The 26,208-nt window shown below is 40.4% G+C and overlaps 2 protein-coding genes across 4 annotated transcripts in view; one reads left to right on the top strand and one right to left on the bottom strand.

The window, feature by feature from the left end:
- P2ry14 (purinergic receptor P2Y14) overlaps nt 1–25,630 on the bottom strand; it is a 36,406-nt gene extending 10,776 nt beyond the window's left edge. The window contains exon 1 of one of the 3 annotated variants that reach the window (XM_028763663.1): nt 25,523–25,630. Coding sequence is in view for 1 of the 3 variants with exons in the window: in XM_028763661.1 (XP_028619494.1) it covers nt 1,543–1,545 (3 nt within the window). In the remaining 2 variants the exon portion in view is untranslated. Of the gene's footprint in view, nt 1–1,542; nt 1,801–2,045; nt 2,269–25,522 lie in introns of those variants that run through there. The other 2 variants (XM_028763662.1, XM_028763661.1) reach the window with 2 other exon arrangements.
- Med12l (mediator complex subunit 12L) overlaps nt 1–26,208 on the top strand; it is a 292,238-nt gene that overhangs the window by 116,868 nt on the left and 149,162 nt on the right. The window lies entirely within an intron of this gene.

Raw genomic sequence — 26,208 nt, forward strand, 5'->3', positions numbered from 1 at the left:
CCTGACTATAGACCTCAGGTTAGTAAGGAATGGCTGGATTGTGTGGAGTGCAGGTCGCGAAGGGTAGGCTGCACTTGGTGGATCTGGTAGACAGTTTTCACTACCCGTGCTTTGATACGACGTTCAGTTTTCTGTAGAGTTTACATGGTTTGTAAGTTGGTATGTAAGGTGTCCTTTTTCCTGAGTTTCACAAATGCCTTTGTAACTATCTCAGTTTTGGATTACAGGTTGAGTAATTTTGTGTTGATTTTGCCCTAGGCAGTATTACTTCTCACTTACTGGGTTATTGGTGCAGAGGCTGGGAAAAAAATTAAATTTTTATTGAACAGCTACTACGGGCCAGATACATAAACCTTAGTGTTTTCTTATTGTTGATATTTATTTGTTTAAATATGTGCTAGGACAGAGTAGGAGCCAGTTAAAAAGTTAAAATCTCAAACACATAATGTCATTCAGGATCTCAGTATATCAAGATTTAGCTGTTTATCGGCAAAGCTTGCTTCTTCCCTTTTTTTGACTCCCAATAATATTGACTTGTTTTATATAATGCAGTTACTGCCCTTGTTATGTCAACATCCAGCTGAAGGGTTAACTAGTTTTTGACAGTCTTGCATTTCTCTTCTATTCATGCATAAATTACAATTTTTATTAGCCATAATCATTGTATGCTAAAGACAAGGAAGTAGATTTGGAGCCAGATGGTTGGCTCCTCTAAATATTAGCCTTGCCCTTTAGTTAGACAAATCACCTTGCCCCTGAAACTTGCAAAACTAATTTTCAGATTGGTAAGACAGAGACATAAAGAGATTTCCCAGTGTCTCCTGGCTGTTTGGAACATCCAGTGATCTGACAGCATGTGTGTGAAGTCTTAGAGGGCAACGACCTATGAGCTCAGTGCATGGAGCTGTTATAACTAGAAATCCTCCCTGTCATATAAAACCATACATGGTGTCATGGTGTCCCTTTGCTCTTATACACATGATATGCCTAAAGGCAGAGAGGGCTCGTCCCTTTGTTATTAGAAAAAGTGGACAAATTGAAGGTATTTCATACCCACCATGACAATTTCTTGTGATTAACTAATATTTTAAAGTTGTCAGTATATAGTAAATGCTGAGTTTACTACTTTTAAACTTTCTTTAGCATGAGGGCATGCTGTGGTTGAGTCTCAAAATCTCTCTATTCAGTTGCAAGTTTACAATTTTTCCATCAAATGGGGGCTTTTTAACCTATCAATCTTTAGGTAGCTAAATAAATAAACTTTACTGTAAGCATATTTTATGTTAGAAAAATATTAGGCTTCATTTAAGTTACTTTACAATTTATAGAAAAGTAAACTATAGATTAAACTTTATAAGTATATCTTTCAACCTCACCACCCATGAATTGAAACTAAAACTACTCTTTCTATGCTTGTTAAGCCTTAGAGGAAGAAATTGGAACTTAAGAATCAAGGAAATGAAAATTTAAGCCCTAAGACACAAGCGCTATAAAGCCAATTTAATTCCTGTTTCTTTCTTTTGAAAGTAAAATGTGACTTACCATTACGTCCACATCAGTAGCCTAGGCATTAGTGCTTCAGGAAGACTACCAGGACTCTGTGCATGGGGTCCTTCACGTCTGGCGTCTGCTCTGCTGGGGCCGTGGCCTTCATGCTCTGCATTTGTTTTCTTTCCTGAGCATTTTAGTTACTGGACTGCCTTTGCTCTGAGGATTACGTCATAACCCAGCTGCACTTGTCCACTTTACAGTATCAGATAACTCCTTTTAACCCCATCTCTGCCCACGCACATTTGCTATCCTGCATCAGCTTCACTGTTTGCTTAAACTAGGAACTCCCAATTCCTAGTCCCTGAGCCCACAGAAGAAAATCATGCTTCATTACTTTGTTGAACATAGGAAAAGTCCAATCTCACCTATAAATCTAGTGTTCCATTCGTCACATAAGAACACTTTAGGAGATTGAAGTAGAGAAAGCCATCTTACTTTGGAATTACTGGTAGTCCTTTACTATACCGTGAACTGGATGGAATTTTCCTACTTACCGATTCTTCTGGTCTCCACAGCCCCTGTAGGTGAGATTGGTTCAGCGATTGAGTGTAACATCTGACTGGAACTGAGGGAAATGTACTTTGCTTTTTTGCCTGGGCTGTTCATGTTGACAGGCGGGAAATGCTGTGATAGGTCTCAAAGCAAAACATTTAAAGTACCCTCTGAAATGTTGATGGCTCGCCAAATTCTTGAGCATCGAGCATTACGGATTTCCACCAGCTTTTGGAGGCCGGCTCTAGTTTGTGCTTATATGAGTTGGAGCTGATGCAGATTTGCTAAGGGTTACAAATTGTCAAGGCCTGACCAAGGGTAAACAGCATGAAGGGGTGTGTGAAGAGGGAGAGGAACCCAGCCAGCAGGAGGATGGATTGTTCCCATGTCTCGCTGTGACCTTTTGTGTGAAGCTGTAGTAATAATAGCCACAGTGTTCTCTGTTTGGACGTGTTTAAGGTTTTGATTCACATAGTTTTAACTACCTAAGGGGTTTTTGTCTGTTTGTTTTTGTTCCCCCCCCCCTTTTTTTTTCCTGGAAAACAGCATTTATCTGAGAGTAAAGCACACCTGTGTGCTTCTTCTGTCGTGGGAGGGATGTGCGTGTCCACAGGAGCCTTGCCCTGTACTGGCAATGGAGCAGCAGATGAGCAGGGAGTGGTTAAAAGGATGCCAGCCTCCTCTTTTGGGACACAGATGCCCTGTCCTCGGGGTGGATGGGATTGTGCCCAGTCTGCACCAACCTTTAGAGGTGCGCAGGGACTTGTGACCTTTCTCCACTTTATCAGGACAGCTCCAGTCTAATTTTGGACAGTCCCCTTTCCATCTTGGTTTGCTAACTGACCCGCTTCTGAGTATATAACCAATTGTTCCCATGGTTTGTTTGTTTGTTTTTTTTTTTTTTTTGCTCTCCAGTTGTACTCTGGATTAACACAGTACCACCCCATCTCACTGTACCAGTGTGCCCAGGTTTCTCCATGCACTCGGGTCGACTTTGAAGGCTTCTACCCAGCACTGGACCTGGCGTGCTTCCTTTGGTCTTTCTTGGATTTCTCTCTCTCTCTCTTTTTTTTTTTTTTTGGTTTTTTCGAGACAAGGTTTCTCTGTGTAGCCCTGGCTGTCCTGGAACTCACTCTGTAGACCAGCCTGGCCTTGAACTCAGAAATCCGCCTGTCTCTGCCTTCCAAGTGCTGGGATTAAAGGCGTGCGCCACCACCGCCCAGCATTTTTTTTTTTTTTTTACCTCTTACCATTTTCTGCTCCTGCCTGCCTCTGTCTTACCGAAGCAAAAGTAAAAGTTCCTCAAACTCTCTCGCATCTCCTAAGCAACAATCAAACTGTTCTTGTAGCTCCCTTTGTAGCTGCATTAGAAAATGGTTCCTGTGTGCTGTCTTCACTTCCCCTCTACCTTGTAATCTATTTTCTTGTGTGACTTCTTGGAAATTGCACAAGTCTGTCCCCATTGCCTGTTGCTCAGCCTACCAGTTATTTTAAAAGATACTTTAAGGCAGCATTTATTTTTTAATTGTGAAATTGCACACAAATGTTCTGTCTTGACCGGTTTTGTTTTCTGAAAGACCCTGTTATGAATATCAGGCTCACCTGGACGACCTCTGTGAGCTCGGCTCCTCAGCCTCAGGTTGCATTCCTTGTCTCTGTACTCCTGGGTGAAGGTAGGCGTGTGCCTTACCCCTGAATCTTTAAATAGTGTCTCTCAGAGCTGTGCCTGAATGCCTCATCTTTCTACCTCAGCCTCTCCAGTGCTGGGATTACAGGGTTAAGCCACCACACTCAGTCAGTCTCTCGACCACTTCTAAGGGACGGTTCAGTGACATCTGTTTTACTCTCATTGTCACGGAACCAATACGACCATCATTCCCAGAAATACATTCATTTTGCAAAACTGAAACGCTATCAATTACCAAACCATCCCTTAGACTTTGGAAACTGCCACCCTGCTTTCTATCCATGTGGATTTGACTTTAGTAGGTACTTTAGACACGTGGAATCGCTTAGCCCTTTCATGACTGGCTTATTTCACTTAGCATATTATGATTTTGGTTCATAACATGCTGAAGCCTGTAGTACAATCTCATTTATTTTTTAGGCTGGATAATTTTGTATCATGTGTACAGATCATGTACACACTCACTATGGAGAGTTCTGAGTCCTGTGTATGCTGAAGCCGTGAGGGAATACAAATACTGAAGACTTGGGTTTTAGTGCTTTCATGCACAGTAATCTCCCTTAGTGGTACTTTTAAATATTAAATGGGAAATTCTGTAAGTAATTTATAAATGGGACTGATATCGTTCTCAGTATATCACCTTAAAAGTTAAGTGCTTAATCTCACCCTGAGCTAACAAACAAAAAAGCATTGAGACCAAGTTTATCTTTTAAACAACACAGAGATAATGCCAGGACTCTAATAAGCTTGCCTTCAGTTTGTTCTGAGTATTTCCTGTCTCTGTAGAAGTGTCAACAACAGACACATCGTGGACCCACCATGGAAGAAGTTTCCCTGTCTCTTACCTCAACATACAGGGAAACTCTGTCTTCCCAACAGCAGCAAGAAGAAGCTGCTTATCTCTGCCTCCACCTAGCCAGTTGGCTAACATTTCCTACCTTCCTTCTGAATGCCAGCTACTTCAGGGGTCTTGGGTGTTACCACAGCTCGGACCACAGCTGTTTGTTGTTTCTGGATCTTGAGCTGTGAGGGTAGGCCTGGTCTATCAGTGACGCTTCAATCTCTGTTGGTTACCAGTTTTTTTTTTTTAATGCATGGAATTAATATAAATGTTATGACACATTAATTTTTATTTTCTCTTCCATGTTATTTGTAGTACGCATTTTGTAAGTGACACTTCTGCATGTTTGTTTCTCTTTCATGTTACTGTAATATGTATTTGGGAAAGCCACAATGAGACTGCAGATGCCCACTTATTTCTGAAGTCTGGTGACCTATGGCATAAAACATAATTTTTATAAAAAAGTAATACTTGTGTGGAGTTCAGCAGTAGCTTTGTCCACCTGAAGCTCACTAACTACTAGAATGTGCCCAGACAGATAGAAATTCTTGAGTAGGATACATCCATATTTATTCACACAGGAAGCTTGGGGGGTGTGGCTCCAACTTGGTTCACTTTTATTGGATTAGAATAGAGATGAATTGCAGGAAGAAGCCTCCCACACATGAACGTGCCTGGAGGACAGTGGGTGTTGAGAATTCATAATTCTTCATAATTGTTCATAATTGTTTTATATTTTGTAAACTGAAAGGAGAACTGATAGGGTGTGAGAGCAGAATGTATTTATTCACTTGAACTTCATAAAAGTTCAAAGCTCTGTATAAGGGAGTGCACTGACTGGGGACAGAACATGAGCTCTGTCCAGTGAGATAATGCCATTGTCTGGGATTGAAGATTCAGTGTCAAATAAAATCGGCCGGCTTACATGAGGAGACATTTCTATATACTAATTTGAGGTACAACTCCTATTACTGTGTCTGACTTGGTCCAATAGGTATTTTATATTTAGTTATCGTCACACTAACTCCCATCCTGGTAGACTCCATTTTCATTCCCCACCCCCACAATAGAGTAGAACAGCCATATCAGGAAGTATACATTTTATGTGGATTAGGCTATACCTCATTTCCAAACACACCATGCATCCTGTTGCTTCTGGTCTGGTACCTTCACCTGGAAAAGGTCTGTTCCTCGCCTGTTGAAGTCTTATGTACCCTTAACACCCGGCTCAGCCTCTTTGCTGAGGAGTCCTCTCTTACCTTTCTACTAAGAGCAAGGGAATGAAGAGTGGCTTACGCTTATTTTCTAATAGAGACACCCTTTGGTTCTATGTCCCAGATGGTAATGGTGGTCTCTATTGGCTTAGAGAAAAGGTAGATCTGCTGGTACCTTCTCAATCTGATTCATGAAGTCATTTGGCCAGTCTGGTTAGGAGGAGGGGCAGCACCCACAAGCTCTTCAGATTGGCTTCCTGAACTTGGATCACTATCCTTTGCTTATCAATCTGCGAAGGCGGGACCCTGAATCTTTAGCTGAAAACAGAAGTCTTTGAGGGAAAAGAAAGTAACTGGCATTTAACCACCGACTTCATGCTTCTCCCAGCCGAAGACACTTTGGTCCTTATTCCTTTTTGCATTTTTTAAATAAATTTTAAAATGTTGATTCAAGCCGCACATTAAGGTTCTTTGAGAAGCTAAGTAACTCTTCTCCATCCTTGGTAGCTACCCATTTCACTTCTAGCTAGCAACCTGGCTAAAGTACTAGCTACATAATTATAGTTTAAGGCTCCATGTGGTTTGTATTGACTCTTTTGATGGGGAAGATGACCATTCATCTTCTTTACTCTCTGTTACTCTAGACAATTACATCGAGTATTTTCAGAGACACTGGGGTCCTTTGTGTGCACTGCTAGGTCAGGGTGCTTGTTGTCTGTGGCTGAGCCTCTCCACTTGACTTCTAAACATTGTTGTTCCCCAGTTACCTCCATTATCAGGTAAGTCTTGCCCAGTGTGTACGAAATGGAGTCCCCTCCCTCTTCCAGATGGCCACTTCCCATTTAATTGAGTTAAGGTATGTAAATATGGGGCAGTTTTGAGTATATCTGAGAGTATTTCCAATTGTAGGTGTTCCAAAATAAAGAAAACTTCTTGACAAAACACAATGAATGATTTCATGGACTGACAGCCTCCTGTGATAACTCCCGGTCCGGACACTGCTTCACTAAATACACTGTAAAACTATCTTCAGGTCACATGGGTAACATGTATGAAACTTAATTTTGGAGTTGGAATTGAGTTACATTCCTGAGTTTCTCATTGCATATTATAAAATCTGAAATACCTAAAATTTGAAAAGCACTTCTAGTCCAAAGATAAGAGATACTTAGCATGTATGTAGAATGTTAGCTTCTTAGTGCTACATCTCAACAGAAACTTCTCGGGTCGACAAATACTTGCAGTAAATCATCTTCTCTATTTTACTGCAGAAACCTTTTAGTTGCCTGGTCTTAGAGATTTTGATGTTAGCCATTTGTAATCACTGTGGCCTTGTAAAATCTTCCACATGCTATGTGAGTGCTTCCAAACTACCTTGTCTTTCCTGTATGGAACTTGTCTGCTGCTCCTGTCCCATGGGATTCAGAGGTTGACCCAAGTCCTGAGTTAGAGAGGGCCATGTATGCACCTTTGGTGTGTTTTCTCTAAATCTCTTTACTCATATGTAAATCGGTGCTGCTTCCCTTCTTATAGTTGCTGGAACATTCACAGGAAGCATGGTGTCCTGTCTTACTAAAATGTCTAGCTGAAATAGGTGATCAGTAAAAGCAAGGGCTTTTGATAATACTATGGGCTGTTTTTCTGACATGATACTGCTTTTTTGGTGAAATGTGTGGGACTGTAGTATCAGCACAGTGCTTGGAAGCCCTGCCAGACAGCTTTCTCCCCATGGACCACAGCAGGAAGTGAGACTTGAATTTACTAAATAGTCTTTCACTGTTTTTTCCAAATCAGAGCTCACTCACTGGGTCCACAAAGTCTTAGTGACTTGTGAGGGCTGAGGATGCTTGGGCTTGTGTTGGAGACAGCACGGCCTCCTCCAACAACAGGAATCCGTGTCCTGAGCAGAATGGGCACCGGAGATGCTCACATTTTCCGTCTATGTGCTCAGAACCATTTGGAGTGGTTGCTAAGAGACGTGGCCCAGTAGGTGCGCATCTCCTCTTTCTCTGTCACTCTCAATCTTCAGCTTCAGTGGACCCCCCCCTTTCACTCTTGCCACTTGGCTTGCTGCAGTTTAAACACTCACAGATCTTGCTCTTGCATATTGATTTTTTTAGACAGTTGAAGTATTTGTTGACCTGTAGTCTTAGTGATCTGAGAGGAAATATGTTTGTGTGGTTAGGAGCACAGACTCCAGAATAAGTTTATTTTACTTAGAAAGCTCTCTTGGTCACACAGTGTGGTGTGTGCTTGGGAGCATTACTTAACTCCTCTGTGCTTCGGGGTGTGCTTCAATATATATTATCCCTTATGAAAAAGTAGTGATGGTGGCCACTTCAGGATATCATTGTGAGAAACATTGTGAGTGTTGGGTATGTACAAGAGCAAATATGTGTTGCCCTCACCAGTATAGATTACCATGTGAAGGAATGATGAGAAAAAGATGTGATGTGGGATCACCTACTGTATCTAAGAGGCAATGAACGATTGCTTCAAGAAAGCATGGTTTTGAAATAGCAATTAAATAAAATGTTTATGGCTTAACACAACAGTGCTTTTCAGGTCAGTGCTTAGACTGCCTTCTGTCTATGGGGCTGTTAACTTCCTTCCTCCCTCTCATTTCCTTTAAGCATATGTGTTTGTGTGTGTGTGTGTGGTGTATGTATATATATGTATATATATTGGATTAAATTATAATTTTCCTGACATGAAGCTCTATTTTTTAAAATAATATCTATTTTCCCCTCCCCTGTCTGTCTCTCTATCTCTCTCTCCATCCCTCTCTCTCTGTCTCTCTCTGTTTCTTTGTCTGTGTCTTTCTCTCTCTCTCTCTCTCTCTCTCTCTCTCTCTCTCTCTCTCTCTCTCTCTGTGTGTGTGTGTGTGTACATGTCACAGTGTGCATGTTGAGGTCGGGGGACAACTTTGTGGAATAGGTTTTTTCTTCTTTCTCTGAGTTCTTGAATTCAAGTCATCAGACTTATTTGACAATTGCTGTACCCTCTGAGCCATCTCCCTGGCCCGTGAAGCTCTGTTTTTGATGTGCCTAGATAGCAAAGGTACAACTTGGGCGTTCTGGCATTTCAGTTTTGTCCTTGGGTTGCTTTGGTATATTAACAGGCTATTTTATGTGACTCATTTCTTCTGAATCAAGAGGCACAAAACTGCTTAAAGCCACCGTGAGATGAATCATAAAGATCTCCAAGCAAGGTAGGAGCAAGGTTGTGTTCATAGAGAAGTTTTCTAGACCCTCAGGTTGTTACTTTCAGGGTACTTTGAGGAGTAGCTGCTTGGAGTGGGTGGATGCTGTGGAGATGTTCAAGGGCTCTGCTATGCTTTCATTGTGATGAAGAGTTCAGGTTCTTTTTTTTTTTTTTTCTCTAATTGTTCATTACCTCAACTGTTTCCTGTAGCATTCTAAAATGTGCCTAAGACAGTGTATGAGTGCGTACACGTATGTCTACATGTGTGCCTGTAGACTAGGTAAGCACATTTGTTTTGAGCAAACACTTCCAGCCTTTTTAAAATTGTAGTCTTAGACAAAAAGGCCCATAAATGAAGCAAAGGAACTTAGACCTTTGGCTGAGGATGCTGCATGGTTGCTACCCCAAGTATTACTGTGATTCTCTGAGGCTATGGAAAATAGTTTGAAGCTGTGTTTGTTCTGAAGATGCCATTGTTTTAGAATGAGACCAGCATGTGCGTTCCACCCATGGCCTCACAGAGGTCTTTGTAACCCAGAGGCACCGATTGACGTATAGAAATTGAGATGCTGATGGTGGAGGAGAGGATTAGATTGCTTAGTCAGAATGTGCACAATTTAAATACAGCCTCTCTTCTTCTGCTTTGGGAAACCTCTTCATCATGACTGATGTGTTGTGGGGTCTTCGGATCTCGGCTTTGTCCTGTGACCAAGAGATTGGCATTTCCCTATCTACTGCTGCTCCCTGACTGTGCAGTCCAAGATGCTGGTAGGGTTCCAGACCTTTGTAGGTCTCAGTAGTTAAGGCTGAATAACCATGGATTCTGGACCACGTGGTAATTTGACATGGAGTGATATGTTTGAACACGTCTTGTATCTCTTGTGATGTTTGGAATTCATGTCTATAGTGTGTTCAGAAGTATCTGGAAAGAATCACACTTCAGTTGAACCTTTGGACTCAATAGCACTTCACTGATGGTGGGTAGGTTGGACTGTTGCAGGCCCAGTGTCTTATATCAGTTTATCTTGGACTATTTTGAGCCTCTTATTAGAAGTTCCTTGCCCGTCTGTATGTTTGACTAACATCATTGTGACTTTTGGGTGTAACCTTTTGGGATGTATTTACAGACCACTAACTCTACCAACCAAGGCTAAGAATGTCATCAGATAGTGTCTGAGCCTTACATACAGAGGATTCCCTGCTCTGCTGTAACCTGTTTGCCTGATGTTTTCACACCTGATTAAGTGTCTTGATTTATGACTTTCTTTATTCTTTATTTAACTAAAAAAAAAAAAAGACGTCAAGAAACTGCTACCATATTTGACATATAATTTAGAATAACTAGAATCTGTATACATGGGGCATGGTGGCTCATACTTGATTAGGAACTGTCTGGAGTTCTCTTTGTTGTGAAGCTGTAGTTTTATGTTGACACTGTGACAGACGTCACACATGTCTGAGATTGGCTTGTACTTGGAGGGAAGCCACTGAGTCAGCTTTGTGTGCATATGTAAGCTGGACAGATATGGGGTCAGTGAACACAACCACTAGAATCTTGGCTTTTTAAAAACATTATTTCAGTGTTACTTGTTTATTTTTGATTTTCCTAAGTGATGCACCTTACACGTTTATGCATATGATTATTGTATGATTTTATTACCAGATTTAAATACATTTATTAAAACGGTTTTAAGAGCATTTAGCACTTGACATTTTAAATATACAAGGAAGAAGGAGTGTGAGTGAATGGGCTAAGATTCACCTAGCACAGTGTTATTTCCACTCTGACCGTGTCTGTTTGCCCTGCTGTGGACTTCAGTGGCTGTGAGCATAGCATCTGACTTTCTGTTGGAAACAGAAGCTCCCTTTGATCAAGCGTAGTTTTTCTTTGTGCCTGTAAGATTTAAGGAGGACCTTTTTGTATGCAATATGGGTTGAAATGAAGTGAAAACATCCATTCATCCAAGGCCTAACCAATTGATAAAAAGTGGAGTGAGTTTATAACAGGGACCCTTGGGAGTGTGAAACCACTGGTGTCCTGGGCAAACCAGGGGACATGCTCACACCAGGATGAGTAGACTAGAGAGTTGGAATAGGATCCATGGAAACTAAGCATTTCACTGATGGCCCAGATGAACTTTAAGGCAGTTCTGAGCTGTCTCCTCTTATATAGTGAGTGCTAGTGTAATCCAGTGTTGCTGTGTACCGGGAACCACTTTGCTGAAAATGTTTGAAGTATAAATACTCCATTAGATTCTTTCATCTACTGCTTGAAAACTCCATGACATTTCCAAAAAGATATCTGGGTCTCCAATGGTTACCCCACGTTCTTGCTACACCCTGTTTTGTTGTAGTTCCTCCTCCTCTGTGGCACTTCTGACCGAGGGTCTCCTGAGCTTTGCTTTCTCTAAATCTTAGGTCTTAATTCTGATGTTTTGGAAACAAATCCTGGCTTTGCTGTGTGATAAACACATTCATTATAATATATAAATGAGATTTATAAGCTCTGTAAAGAGAGAGAGTGTATGTGTGTGTGTGTATGTGTGTGTGTGCGAGCACCTGCACCCGCATGTGCATGCATGTATATGTGTGCGTGCATATGTGTACCCAGGTGTGTTCATAACACTTTGCATTTCATCAGTCAGGCACAGCCTTCGGATCACTTCCTGTATGGGTTGGCCTGGGAAGGTCCCAGGCGGTTGTCAGGTCCCAAGTCTATTGCTGGGTATAAATAGTTCAGACTTTCTTTGTGAAAGTGGAAAAAGGAGCCTGAGGAAATTGTTTGACTGATGCTGTGAGAAAACATTACAAGCTTATTATCACTGATCGTTTCCTTTGACCCTATGTCCTTGCTGTGAGAAAACATCACAAACTTGTTATCACTGTTCATTTCCTTTGACCCTTGGTCTAATGTCTTTTTAGAGCCCGTTTTTAATGACATCTTCCAAAGCACTCAGTATGGACCAATAGGAACATTAGGGCTTAGTCCTTAAAAAGTAATGATTTCCTTCTTCGTCTTGTAAAATGACTATTTTTTTTCTTTAAAGTGCTATTCTTGCTGTAATAAGCTAAGTTACTCACACCCGACATCTACAGTCACTATTTGTCCTCATCCCAGAGCTTCGTGGAAGCAGATGGCTGGTGGGTGGTAGTGGGGAGAAAAGCAGTGTGTGTCAGCATGGTCAATGAGGAATCCTGTATTTTTGCATGGTGGAAGTAGGTGCAGAGTGGATCAGCAACAGGCCTGGGCCGCTAGGACAGGCAGCTCAGTGCCTCTAGGACAGACAGCTCAGTGCCCTGTAGTGAGTCACCTGGAGTTGTGTTCGTTTCAATGTGGTGAGCCTGTGGAACTGCCCAAACAAAGAGGATTGGAATCCTTTCAACTTGCCCTAAAATTCTGGGTATCTGCTTGAGTTTAAACTGTATGACACTACATTTTTAGTGCTGGAAATTTATAAGCATCTTGAACCAGCAGGAAATAGGCAAGTGTGGCACTCACAGTTTATCATCCTAACAAGGGCTGACAAAATATTCACTGCTTATAAATAGCATTCGTTTGTGAAGTTATTCTGGACTTCGCTCTTGAGTTTAACGGCAGTGTGGGCCATATCAACTTTGCCAATTATCAAAGCCTTAAGCATTTCAACATTAGTTGAATTTCCTTAGATCTGTTTCTTAGAACACTTAAGTGGAACTTTTACTGCTTCCTTTAATGGTGTTTGAAAGAAAGAATCCAAGAGCAACTTGATTTACCCTGTGAGCAAGAGCTCATTTCTTAGGGATTAACACAGAGGTTAAGGGTTGGAATTGCTGGGCTCCAACATGCCATCCCTGCTCCTCAGCAGAGTCACTGGGGAAAGCTCTATGCATCAGTAAACTGGCAGAAAATCTCTGTATCCCGTGGGGTTGTGGAAAGAATTTAGAGAGGTAATACCTCTGTGTTGATGTTAGTGCAGCCAGCTGTCCGTAAGCAGTGTTTAAACAGAAAATTGTGGACCCAGTGAAGTCTCGCGCATTCTCTTACCCCACCCTCTGGATGACTTCCCTCTGTGAGGCTTAGAAGATCTCTCCCTTTTATTTTGAGTTGCTGATGTCAATCGAAGAAATCAGGTTGAGCCAGTCCTTTATGGGTGCTTTCCACGTTCTTCTTCTAAGGCTAGACTTTGATTTTTGTCTATACACAACTGTCGTGTTCTGTTTCCTTATTTAGAAATTATTTGTTTGATGTACTTCAAAGAGTCTGTGCTCACATAGTGTCAAATTTAAGTCATTGTTGGATGCGCTGTCCTAGGAACTGGACTCTGTACCAAGGAAGGCAATAGCAACCAATGCATTTAGTCAGCTAAGGAAAGGGCTTTTATTTTATTTTATGATTGCACAAAGTTACCTTATCTCAGCTGAGCCTCGGTCTGCGTAGAGGGTTTTCCCATAGGGATTGGATGTAAACCATGTTTCCAGTAAAACTGCTGCCGCTTAGGTTGTGCTTAATTACTGAAAACCTTCCTTCAGTTACAGCAAAGAAGAGTCTCCTAGTTTTCCTTCTCATTTCCCATCTCTTTTTGGGGCTATGATTGACTCATGGTAGTTGGATGAAATCCAGGTTTCAAACCCAGGCTACATGGCTCTGTACACCTGCTACTCCTACCCAGTGTTCTCCTCGCACTATCTGTATTCTTTGTCCAAACTTTCTCTGCCTCCCTTTCTGGTGATGTGTTCTTCCCCTGACCTCCCACCGAGGATGTCACCATGCCTTGGAAAATTTCCTGTACTTTTCCTGTCTGCCTGCCTCATCTCACAGCTCTCTGTTCTGGTCTGGAGTATTCATAGCAATCCCAACTGACTTCTCATAGACAAGATTCCTACACTGTCTCATGCCCCCAGCCCGCTTTTTCAGTATAAAGTGGCTCCTGGGGTGTGGAGCCAGATTTCCTATGAGGAAACTCAGAATCTCTGTAAAGAGGAAAGAAAGGAAGGAGGGAGATGCCCGAGGGCAGTGCAGGCAGACTCGAAGTTCCTGGAGGAGTTGGAAAGTTACCCTGTCTGAAGGAAAAGAACTCAGAAGTGAATGGCTCTTAAGAACTGCAGAGAGGCATTAGCATTTGTACGTTCATAGCTTATTGAGGACAGTTACTCTGCTGTGTTCCTTATACATTCAGTGTCATCAGTTTTCCTCCCAATTCATGGCTCAGGCTGGTGGTCTTTAGATTTACAGCAGATTATTCTCTTTTAAGGAGAGGCTTTACTGTGTCCATTACGGGAGGCCTTCAGCCTTGCCTGCATCTGCTTCAGCCTTGCCCGCATCTGCTTTCTTCTGTATCACACCAAGCTCCTCACCCCGTTGTTTGCATGACAGCACGCTATTATCACAAACCAGGTTCTGACATAGTGATATTAAAATGTCTCAAATGGTTCACCTGGAAAGCAGTTGGCCGTTTTATGCGTCCCTTCTCCTCTTAAAGCTATTCTTTTTTTTTTTTCTTAAAATTTATTTATTTATTTATTATATGTAAGTACACTGTAGCTGTCTTCAGACACCCCACAAGAGGGTATCAGATATCATTACAGATGGTTGTGAGCCACCATGTGGTTGCTGGAATTTGAACTCATGACCTCTGGAAGAGCAGTCAGTGCTCTTAACCACTGAGCCATCTCACCAGCCCCTCAAAGCTATTCTTGATGCTGTTAGTTGTTTGTTTATGACAGGTCTTTTTCCAGGATCCATAAGCCTGGCGATAATTGGACCAGTGTCATAGGGTAACACACAGTGCTCAGAATGAATGAAGAAGGATGGAGGGAGAGCGAGATGCTTGTAGACTACGGTGCTATGGTTTAGAGACTGAGCTTGAATCCCCAGTAGTGATATAAAAGACGGCTCTGGGGTTCCTTGAAGACCCCTATGGGATGATAGGAAGTAGAAACGTGAGGATCCCTGGATTTTCAAAGGTCATTTAACTTGGAATACACAGTGGAAAAAAACTACTAAAAGACCCCTTCTCAAGCAAGATGGAACACCAGAGATTGTCCTCTGACCTCCACGTGCAAGTTTTGGTATATGCCATTCTGCATTTATACACCTACTATCTAAGTGTTTGTGTACACTTAGAGAAACTGAGTCTAGGTTTTCAAAGGCAGGTTTGGAATCGCTAAGATTTTTTCCGGGAAGCAGAAATCCTGTGGTCTGATTCTGTACTGTTCAGCATACTACCTGTTTATTTAAGACCATGGCTCATGATAAAACCTAGCTGGCCTGAAACTTAATGCACAGAGCAGGCTGATTTCCTATTCATAGAGATCCTCTGCCTCTGCTGCCTTAGTCCTCCAGTCAAAAGCTCTGGCCACTAAATCTTGCCTAGCCACCTATGTGCTTTTACTTGTTTATTTTTCTTACATCCATACATTTTCTTACTTTTGAGACTTTATTCTCATCTTCTTAAGGGCACACTTGTAGGCCCTCTCCTCCCATATATCCTACCTTCCTTCAGATTAGTGTTAATGTTTCTGTAGTATGTGTATTTAGGAATTCGCTCCATGGAGCAGGAAGCATAAAGCTGGCTAGTGTGAGACAAGCTTGAGGGCGTTCTAGAGCACCGGAGATGCAACTCCCTGTTAGAGCGTATGTTTAGCATGCACAGAGTCCTGGCTTTGAGCCCCAGCAGCTGCTGCACTCTGAACACACAAAGACAACATGAGGTTAGGTGATCCCTCTCGTTGGATGTGCCTTGAAGTCTCCAACAAGAGAAACTTTGGATTGACACATAATACATATACATATACATATACATATACATATACATATACATATACATATACATATACATATACATATATGTGTGTGTGTGTGTGTATTTATATGTATTTATATGTACATGTGTATATATAATACAAAGCACATAGAGAACACTTTTTTGAGTGAATGAGCAAACAGCATCAAGCACAATTCATATAGCCTAGAATTATATTAATAAAAATACCCATTTAATAACTTGTTTTTTTTGTTACATTTCTGATTTCCACATTAGTGTTACCTGTATGAGATAGGGGATACCTTGTTACATATTTTTTGTTACTTAATTGTTTAATATTTAATGTTCTGGAAGAGTTTAAGTAAATGGTGCAGCAAATGAGCAAGTGGTATGAACGAATGGCTGAAAGGAAGTTCTGGCAGCAGGCGCAAAGCTTTGGTGCCAGGTCCATGGTACCAGTCTTTTCTGGAGTGTTTGCAACATGATTCAGGACGACATAGGATGGCTTAGATTTCCTTGATAGCTAATGAATTCTTTTTATACTGTGAAGTATGAGAAATTTTCCTAATTTAGTATGTGGCTAGATTATTTGAGAACATTTCTTGCATGGAAGTTTTTTTTTATACTGTTAAAAACAAATCATTTAGACTGAAATCATTAAAGATTACATAAAACATATGTGACTGAAGACAATAATCTTTCCTGGGAGGGTATTCGCGTTTTAGTTTTTTTAAATTTTATTTATTTATTTTTTATTTTTGCTTCCTTTACACTTTCTGCCCTTTGCCTTGAAAAGGATTTCCCATTGTATGTAAAGAAAGGCATAAAAATAGCTACTATTAAGGAAATGCTGATAGTTGAAATACTTGAGAGCAGGAAATTAAATGCCTTACTCCTTTCTTTTAAAGGGACAGGCTCAGGCTCATATGATACATTTCCGGCTCATCTTTCATCCTTATTCCTGAGCAGTTTGCTTGAAGTTTTCTTGAAGAAATGTTAGTTCAGAGAGTCATTTAAAACAGCAGCCTCATTTACGCACAAGTTCATGGGCCTTTGCTCTCTAGTGTTTCCCATGACAACTTCCCATGCAATGCAAGAAGCCAAACTCCAAATTGGGTTAAGACATGAAACCTTGCTAAACAAGCTCAGTACAAGGAAGCAGCTGTCAAAATACAGCTATTTAGAACAGTGTTTTTATCTTTGTGTGTGTGCTCTATTACTGTACTAAATATATTATTTTTTCCAAAACCCAGTGATGTGGAGAAGAGTGCTTCACTCTTACAAGGCTTCTAACTTCACAGTAAATCTTGAGGAAATGGCTTGAAATGCTCTAATTTAATATGTTCTGTGAATAATACTATTTTTATCTGAATAGCCGAAATAATTATTTTCATATTTCAAGTTGATATTTTTCTAGAATAAATATAAGAGCATCTAAACCCCATAAAAGATCATCGATGACATAGGCTACAGAGAACATGTCTTCTGAGACAGATCATCAAATACATCTTAGTCACAGGAAGGTTTTGATCAGAGCTATTGTGTGCTCTGTGTTGTGGAGCCTAATTTATACAAGACAACTCAGTCCACACCAATGACACAGGAATTATTCTAATGTGTGTTTAAAGAAGAAAACAACTTGAGAGCAAACTTGACTATTTTCTCTATTGGTTTAAACTGCTGACTGTATACAGGCAGGGACTTTGTCTTCCCAGTCTTCTGAGAAGCATATTCTGGGCCAGCGTGGTTCTCATTCTAAAGAGAGATGCTTTTAGGTTATTACTTTGTTTTTAATTTAATTTAATTTTATTATCTGTTTTTTAAATAAAGTCTCACTGTACCTCTGTCTGGCTGGAACTTGCTGTACATAGAGATTAGGCTGCCATCAGACTCAGAGATTTGTTCCTTTCTGCTTCCCAAGTACTGGAATTAAAGGTGTACATCAACATGCCTGGCTAAAATGTATGTGTGCCTTTTTTTTTTTTTTTACTAGTGAGTGTGTTTGTGTGTGCATGTGAGTGAGTATGTACCTGAAGAGAGTGTCAAATCTCCTGGAGTTGGAGTTACTTGCAGGAGTGATTTTCTTGGCATGGATGTTGAGACCTTGGGTCCTCTGTGAGAGTAGGAAGTTCATTAACTACAGTGCCATCTCTCTAGCCTTAATCCTGTGTTTAGCTTCTGTGTTTTCTGTACAAGTTGTCACTGAGGCTGAGCATGTACCCTTCTAGAGACCGTTTTCCATTGGAAAATACAGTTTTATGACCTACAGAATATTTATAAATTTTACCTCTTATAAAGTGTTTTTTTTGAAGATAGCTATAAGCTAACTAATTTAAGATATATTGTATACTTAATGTAAAGTAAGTGAAGAATTCGAAGAAACAATTCATAAGCTTTGTTTCACCCAGAAGCCTATGACAAGAGATACAGCATTCTTTAAAGGGAAATGGGGATTAAATGGCAGTAACCTAATTGAATTTGACAGTACTTGCTTATAATGCCAGCTCTTGGGAGATAGAGAAGGAAGGCAGTATTCCAGGCCAGTTTTAGCTAGATTGTAAGTCTGAGGCAAGCCTTCAGACTTGAAACCCTACCTTTAAAAAAAAGTTTAAAAAGATACAACTACTACAAAAAAGACAAGAAACAATAGTTCCCAAGCATCAGAATTTTTCTCCAAGTTCCCCATAAAAACCTTACCATATTAAGAATTGACAAGGCAATTGAGTATTGATAATGTATATCTAGTTACAATTGTAAAATAGGATATCTACTTTGTGACTTGTAATCAAGTTAAACACACAACCATATAGCCTAATAATTTTACTCTTTTTCTTTACACAAGAGAAATGAAAGCGTATGTTACTCTTACAAAGAATGGTTACAATGATTGTAAAAACCTTTACTCAGGTAGCCCCTACCTGGGAGCAACCCATATGCCCATCAATAGGTGAAAAGGGGGAAAATAAATTATGGCATGCTAGCAGAAATGAACACTATTCTGGGCCATATACATGTCTGTAAACTGGTTAAATCTCAATATGTAATAATAAGCAAAAGAATTCAGGCATAGGGTCGGGGTGGTGGTGGAGGATAAGTATTGTGTGGTAACAGGTAAATGCAGTGTGATTGCTGGATAACCAAGCTATGGTGATAGAAATTGGAATGTAACGTAGGCTCATGCTAGGAAAGACCCTCAAGGGAAGTGTTGTGATGACCTTAATTTTCCTTTTGGCCGTACCTATACATGTCAGACAAATGCTCTACAACTCCCCAGGTCTTGTGGAATTTTTATCATCATTTGGGGTAGTGATTATATAGTGGCTTAACTTCTTTGAATTATATATATTTACATTGTTTCTCTTGATACATAGTTTATATCATAATTTAAATTAAGTCGGCATAAAGTCACAGGCATAATCACTTCCTCTTGAAGCAGCATGGGTATTGAACATCATGGACCAGATGTTGCTTTATTTTTAAATGCTATAGAGACATGAAAGATGGTAGAGATGCTGGAGTGTGTTTAATGCCTGGGCACTCAGAAAAAGGCAGACTGTACAAAGATGTTAGCTTTCGAAGGTTCAACAAGTCATGCAACATGTCAGGGGTCAGGTAAGCTGTGTTTTGTGGTCTTTAGGGACACTAGATGGTATTTTGTTTGTTTATTAGCACTTCATTTCTGAAGACCATATACCAGTCTATAATTTCTTGAATCTGTACATTGTTTCCCTCTCTTGAGGTAGCACTCACAGCTTGGTATATAGTTTATATCATAATTTAAATTAAGTAGTTCCCTTTTCTGATCTCATATTCTAATATGATAGTGTAATGTTTAGTTTTTCCAAATTATACCATGTGCTTTTTCATACATTGGTTTGACAGGGAAGGTAATCTGCCCGAATTGTGATAGATGCAGAGAAAGGGGTATCTTTTACATGTGAAACTGCAGTAAGAGCCATGGAATAGATTTTTGTGTGTGTGTGTTAAGAACTGTAATAGGTAACTTAATTTTGTACTAGATATCTGTTGTTACAATGATTCTTCTACACAGCTATTTTTTCTATTGTTACAAATGAATAAAACAAGTAGTTTGAAGTAATTTGGTTGCATAATTTTTGGCTTCTTTGTTCTAATAATCATCTCGGACAGTTGCACTATTTTACTGAGATAGAAAATGGTGGTGCTGGCATCAGGGTGTAGAGGTAGATTTCTGTGTCAGGTCTAACACTGTACTGGGATGTTATATATTAACTCACTTACTCTGCATGATACCTTGGCGAGGAAAGTGAGACATGGAGTAGCTTGATGGAGATTTTATCAGTCTAAGTGGTTTAGTCAGGAGTTGAGGCTAGAGAATCTGATTCCAGAATGCATACCTGTGTGGTTTTTAGGAAGCACAGAACACTGTTCCTTCTCCAAGGTGGCTCAACAGAGAAGGACGTTAGCCTAAACTTTAGATTATTGTTGTCAGTTTGGTGTAAGGTTTTCCTTCTTTCTACCCATTGTCTGGGAAAAACAACGGAAAAGAACAGAGTTACTTCTCTTCAGGGACTTAAAATCTAATCTGAGTCTGAGTTATTTTATTCATGTGGCTCCTTGGTTGTTGAAAACACCCTCTCACTATTTGAAATAGACTAAGGGACCAGACTAAACTGACAATGTGCTACATTTGTAGGAAAGAAAATCAATACAGATCAGCAGTTAGTCAGTAAAAGGCTTTGCCACAATATCAAAAGACTGAGCAGTAGATAGCATTGTGTGTTCAAAGTTGAAATAACCCATTTATAGGCTAACAAAATAGCTCAGTGGGTAAGGGTGCCTGCTGCCAAGCCTATTGACTTGCTATCCTTGGGGTCCACATGGTGGATGGAGAGAACCAACTCCCACACTTTGTCCTCTTACCTTCATGTAGTTCACCCGTACTTGTATACACACACACACGGTATAAAATATAATTTAAGAAAAATATTTGTTTTCCAGAAATAGCTCCTTCTAAGCCTGTTTTGGTTACTTACTCTGTTCTTAGCTAACCAGTTTGCTTCAGTGCCAATGTAGACAATGTAGTTGCTGCATTCAAATGCATCACAGACTTGGTGATAGCGGGGGACATCTGGCCCTAGGTTTTCTCTTCATGTAAGACGCTAACCTTTCTCTTCCTATTTTCACTTCTGAAAAGGTGGTGCTTGCAAGCAATTAGGTCCTTCAGCAGAAAGACAGTTTTAGGAGGTAGGAGAGGATGAGGACATTGAACACCAAGGCCCAAGGCCCATTTTTCTGTATTTTCTTTTGGTTATAAGTAAATGCAGAGCTGTAAGCTCCCAGCAAGGTTAGAACAAGCCCACAAATCTTCATTGGCTTACAGTGAGATTAGAATCTCCTTCAAGTCTCTCTAAAGTTAGTAAAAACATGTGTTAAGAAATTGTGTGCTCAAAGATCATTGGTGTGACCTAAAAGGTAGTACTAGAATAAGAGCATTTGTTATATTAAAATTAAGGTTTAATGTGACCCTTTAGAATGGGGTCCAGAGGACAGTTCTTCATGCAGAGTATCTATAGCATCTAGAATTGTGGCCCTCTTGTGGAAAGGAATCAGTGTTTATAGAATAAAATTCAATTCCCTCAGTACCCTTAGAATATGTGCAGGATTCAAACCACTGGGTGTTTTTTTTTTTTTTTAAATCACATCTAGAGCTCAGTATCTCTGTGATGTATTAGAAATTAAATTTCATGATCCTGGAAAAGCAAACATTCAGCTCCTTGCCACAATGTACACTCCAAGACAACAGTGTCTTCTGGGCCAACTCCCCTAAGTCTCACACAGTCAGTCCTTTTTTCTCTTTTCTTTGAAATCTTAACTTAAACAGCAGATGTTCTGTAATTAGATAGAAACCACCAACCTTCTCTGCTGCTCTCTTATCTGAAGGATGAGTGGTCGGAGCATGACATGTAAGAAAGTTTCAAAGAGAGCAGAAGTTGGTTATATACCCAAAGAGAGCAGAAGTTGACCATATACCCAGCAATGGCTTCGATTTTAAAAGTGCAGGTAGATTGCGGAGCCCTGTGGTAAACTTGGCTTTCCTGTGAGTTATTACAGCCAGGTGGTTACTAGAAGGAAAAGTAATTTATTTTCTTGTGCTATCCTTTTCTAGGATGTTATCTGAACCATAAGGTGGAGCCAGAAGTTTTAATAAAGGGGATTTTAAAGACCTGGCTGGGGAAATTGTGTTTTGGGAGGAAGCACACCTGTTTTATCTGTGTTGCCTGCATGTTACTCAGGATGCTGAGAATTTAAACTAGATTTTACACAATTGCTGATGCCAACAAGCGTTTGCTGACAGGAATCTGGTATAGATAGCTCTCCCCTGAGAGGCTCTGCCAGCACCTGACTAATACAGATGCAGATACTCACAGCCAAACACTGGACTGAGTCCAGGAACCCCAGTGGAAGAGTTAGGGGAAGGAATGAAGGAACTGAAAGGCATTGCAATCCCTTAGGAAGAACAACAATATCAACTAACTGGACCCTCCGGGGGTCCCAGGGGCTAAACCACCGAAGAGTACACATGGAGGGATCCATGTTTCCAAGTACATGTGTAGCAGAGGATGGTCTTATCTGGCATCAATGGAGGAAAGGCCATTGATCCTGTAGAGGCTTGATGCCCCAGTGTAGGGGAATGGTAGAGAGGTGAGGTGAGAGTGGGTGGATGTGGAGGAGCACCCTCATAGAGGCAAAGAGGAGGGGAGATGGTTTGAGCGGTTTTCAGAGGGGAAACCAGAAAGGAGGACAACATTTGAAATGTAAATAAATAAAATAACATATTTTAAAAAGTAATACACTTGTGCTGTAATTGGATTTTCAAGTTGATGCGCCCAGACTCATGAGATGGTACTCCTTTTTTACAGTCATAGGTACTATGGATATCACAGTAGATTCACAGCTAATTTGAAATCCCAGGTAGTATTTTGTCTATGATGAAAGCACTTAGTTTGACAATAGGTGAACAGGTACTTTGAAATAGAAAGAAAGCACTATTTACAAGTTTGCCCAACTAATAGGTATGTATGTTATTCTACATCTGAAGCTCAAATTTGTACTGCAGAATTACCAGTATGATTTGTTCAAACATAGGCTGCAGAGTTCTATTCCTAGAGTTTCTGGGTCAGTGGGTCCAGGAGATCAAGGGTTGAGTATTGCACATCAAAGAAGTTCACTAGTGTGGTTCATGGGCCTAACCTTTGAGAATTTGACCTGAACCTACTGGACACTCTTGAACTTACAATTTTCAGTTGAGGTAATTTCTATTTGTTTTTATTTCCTCTTCAACTAGATGGTCTTTTGGAAGCCTGGATGCCCATAGTAGAGTGTTTGTACTAGTGTCTCACGTCTCCTCAGACTGGTTCCTTCTTAGCCTTGTAGAGTCTACTCATGCTGAGAGACCAAGATAACTTATTTGCTACTGACTGAGGGAAGTGCAGGAACCTGGTTATCAGGCATTTAGGCTTAGAGAAGCCTCAGCGACTACAATCATTCTAAAAGCATTTATTGGAGTGAATATTGTTTCCAAACCATCTTGTTGTATTCAGCAAGCTGAGTTCAGAAGCATCTTGAACCCTAAGAAGTGTCTTGGCCAATGATCCTTTCCTTCCTTACCCACTGTCTCCTGGTAAAGACTAGTGCAGAGCCTAATTACCTCAGAGTTAAGGCAGTATGTGGAGAGGTGCTGGGTGTTTTGTTTTTTAAGCATTCGTTTATTTACTAGGTAGCGTAGGTTGAATGAAAACTTTGTAGTCAGCCTATTAATAGGATGCGTGTGAATGTTAGTATCACTTATGAGTAGTGGATCTCAGATTACCAGTTTCAGCATCATCAGGGAATGCCTTGTACATGAATTTAAAACAGAAAGAATTGAAAATCCTGTAGAAGTGTTACCATTAAGGGCTAAGTGGGAGGACATGCTGACCTATGGGTTATGTGTTCTAATGATCTGTTGTATAATGCTCATTTTCCCAATGATCCTGATCTCCATGAAAACATTGAAAGTAGCATTTACTTTATACTTTCCTCATACGTTAGGCTGTTAATGACTTCACAGATATTATCTGGATGGGTGCTTTGTGGCTTAGAAAATAGGAATGAAGTTTAGGGAGCTTGGTGGATCAGGTACTCGGGATATTACTTAGTACCTAGTACTCAGTACCTTGTAGCCTAGTGTTTAACATTAACTGTTTGCCCCTCCTTATGACTACTTTGAGAGACATTTCTCCTTACTATGGTGTCCTCCTTGCTGTGATATTTTTTTTGAAAGTTGTCAGTGATAATTGAGAGGAAAAAAAATCCTAAAAATATATGAGTAAGGGAGAAAGTGGCCATGGTGGATTGAGGAGCATGAGAGGGCATGCTGACCCACGGATGACTGATAGATTATGAGGGAGGACAGGGAGCAAGTGAAGCCATTGTAGGGTAAAGCTGATAGAAATCATTTGTCTGCGGGGAGCCAGCAGCAGGGCCAGCCTCTTAGCCCACAGAGGGTTTAGATGCTGGTAAAGTCAGCTCTGATGCCGCTCACTCCTTCAGGTCCTGCTTCCGCTGAAGTGCTGCTGCTACAGGGCAGCAAATGGTAACTCACTTCCCACATGCTGCCAGCTTCTCCTAACTGAAGCTCTGAGCACCTTGGTATCTCTTCTCTTCTTCTTTGGGTTTAACAGGCATAACCATACATACTTCACATACATCTACGAGTGTGAAACTGTACGTATGTGCTTGTATGTATTTATAAGTTTTATTAAAGTATAAGATTTTATGTGTTTATAGAACTTAAAATGTTACTTTGATATTTTTTACTGAGTGCCTTGTTTTCTTATTTTCAAATTAGGATTTAGATTATTTAATCCTGAAACATATTTTTGTTTTGTATATTTTATAAAAGATAAATGTGCAAATTGTTTTTTCTTTACTCTTATTTCCTCCATAGGATTAAATTTCCTAAAACAAAACAAACAAAAACCAACCAAACAACCAAACAAAAAAACCACCTCGAAACAAAACCTCCCAAAAACTCAACAGTAAAACAGTGTATTCTAGGTGGCTTGCATGGGCTCACTGAGTATACTGACACTAGGTCTGTGCTCAGTCCTAAGAGTTGAGTTGAAAATAGTTCAAGCATTTTAAGGAATTTAGCTGATTATTTATAAACTATGTAAGTATCTAATGATTGCAAATTACACACACACGCGCATATATATATATATATATATATATATATATATATATATATAGTTTGTAAGCTTCCCTAAGAACAAATGCATATTTTATTAGATGCAATTAGTATTAACTTTCCCAGCAAGACCAAGTTAAAAGCTCTTACCTGTGTAAGTATAGGTTCAACAGACACAGTTTTGTTATGTGTGTATGCGTGCAGTGGCAGAAAAGGAGAAACTGTTTGTAATGAGAAGTTTTGAAAGAAGAAATACGACAGTGAACTTACTTTTGAGAAGCCATCTCGGTGTTCTTTCTCACAGTTGAAGTGTCCAAGATGGACACTTGTCAAGCAGTTTCTTTTGAATTACTACAGACATGTTAAATATAGTTGGGAGTCCCAAATAACCAATTATAACACTTAAGGTTTGGACCCCAAAATTGCCATTGACAAATATATAACATGCCAAACAATTGCAGTTTTTAAACACAGACTGACTTTACTGGTAAAATAGGAGGATTACCCAATGTCACCCAGCTTAGACCTAATTCTTCCATTCACACACCCAGATTATATCATGAAGAATTTCCTTACCTGCTTCTGCCTCCTGTAGTGCAGTCAGACTACACCCATGGTGGAATATATCTCAGTGTAGGTTCCAGAAGTCGCTTAAGCAGACCTCTTCCTCATCTTCAAGAAGAGAAGAAAAGGGAACTTGACAGAAGCCACGAGATAATGGGTTGGCTGTCTCTGAATCAGGGCAGTTAGAATGTAGTCAAGGCTAGAAAGTGGAAGCAGAGCAGGGTTAGAGTTTTGATCTGTGTGTGTGTCATGCTGTCCTCTGCTGGTTCCCGTCCTTGAGTCCTACAAACAGCAGCCTGGCCAAATCTCCCTGCCCTGCCCTGCCCTGCCCTGCCCTGCCCTGCCCTGCCCTGCCCTGCCCTGCCCTGCCCTGCCCTGCCCTCTCCTCCCCAATTTTTTTCTTCTTCCTACTTTTCCCCTATGCTTTCTTATCAATAGGTGAATAAACACATTGGCAAAAACTCACAGAGATTTTCCTCTGTAAACTTTACTACCAATAGTTAAATGCAGTAAACAATGGAGAACAAGACATGGTTCTTCTTGATACACATTTCTAAGAGGAGATTATCAGGAGGACAGCAGGTTCAGGAGTGGGGTGGTATTAGAGCTACCTAGCAGTTTGAGTTAGCACTTGGGTAATGAATTTTGACTCTGGCCATATATGCTGCATAAGGGCTGTTGTTAGTCTCAGTCTGTCT

The sequence above is a fragment of the Grammomys surdaster genome, unplaced genomic scaffold, assembly GCF_004785775.1.
Source record: "Grammomys surdaster isolate TR1022 unplaced genomic scaffold, NIH_TR_1.0 139, whole genome shotgun sequence".
Taxonomy (NCBI): domain Eukaryota; kingdom Metazoa; phylum Chordata; class Mammalia; order Rodentia; family Muridae; genus Grammomys; species Grammomys surdaster.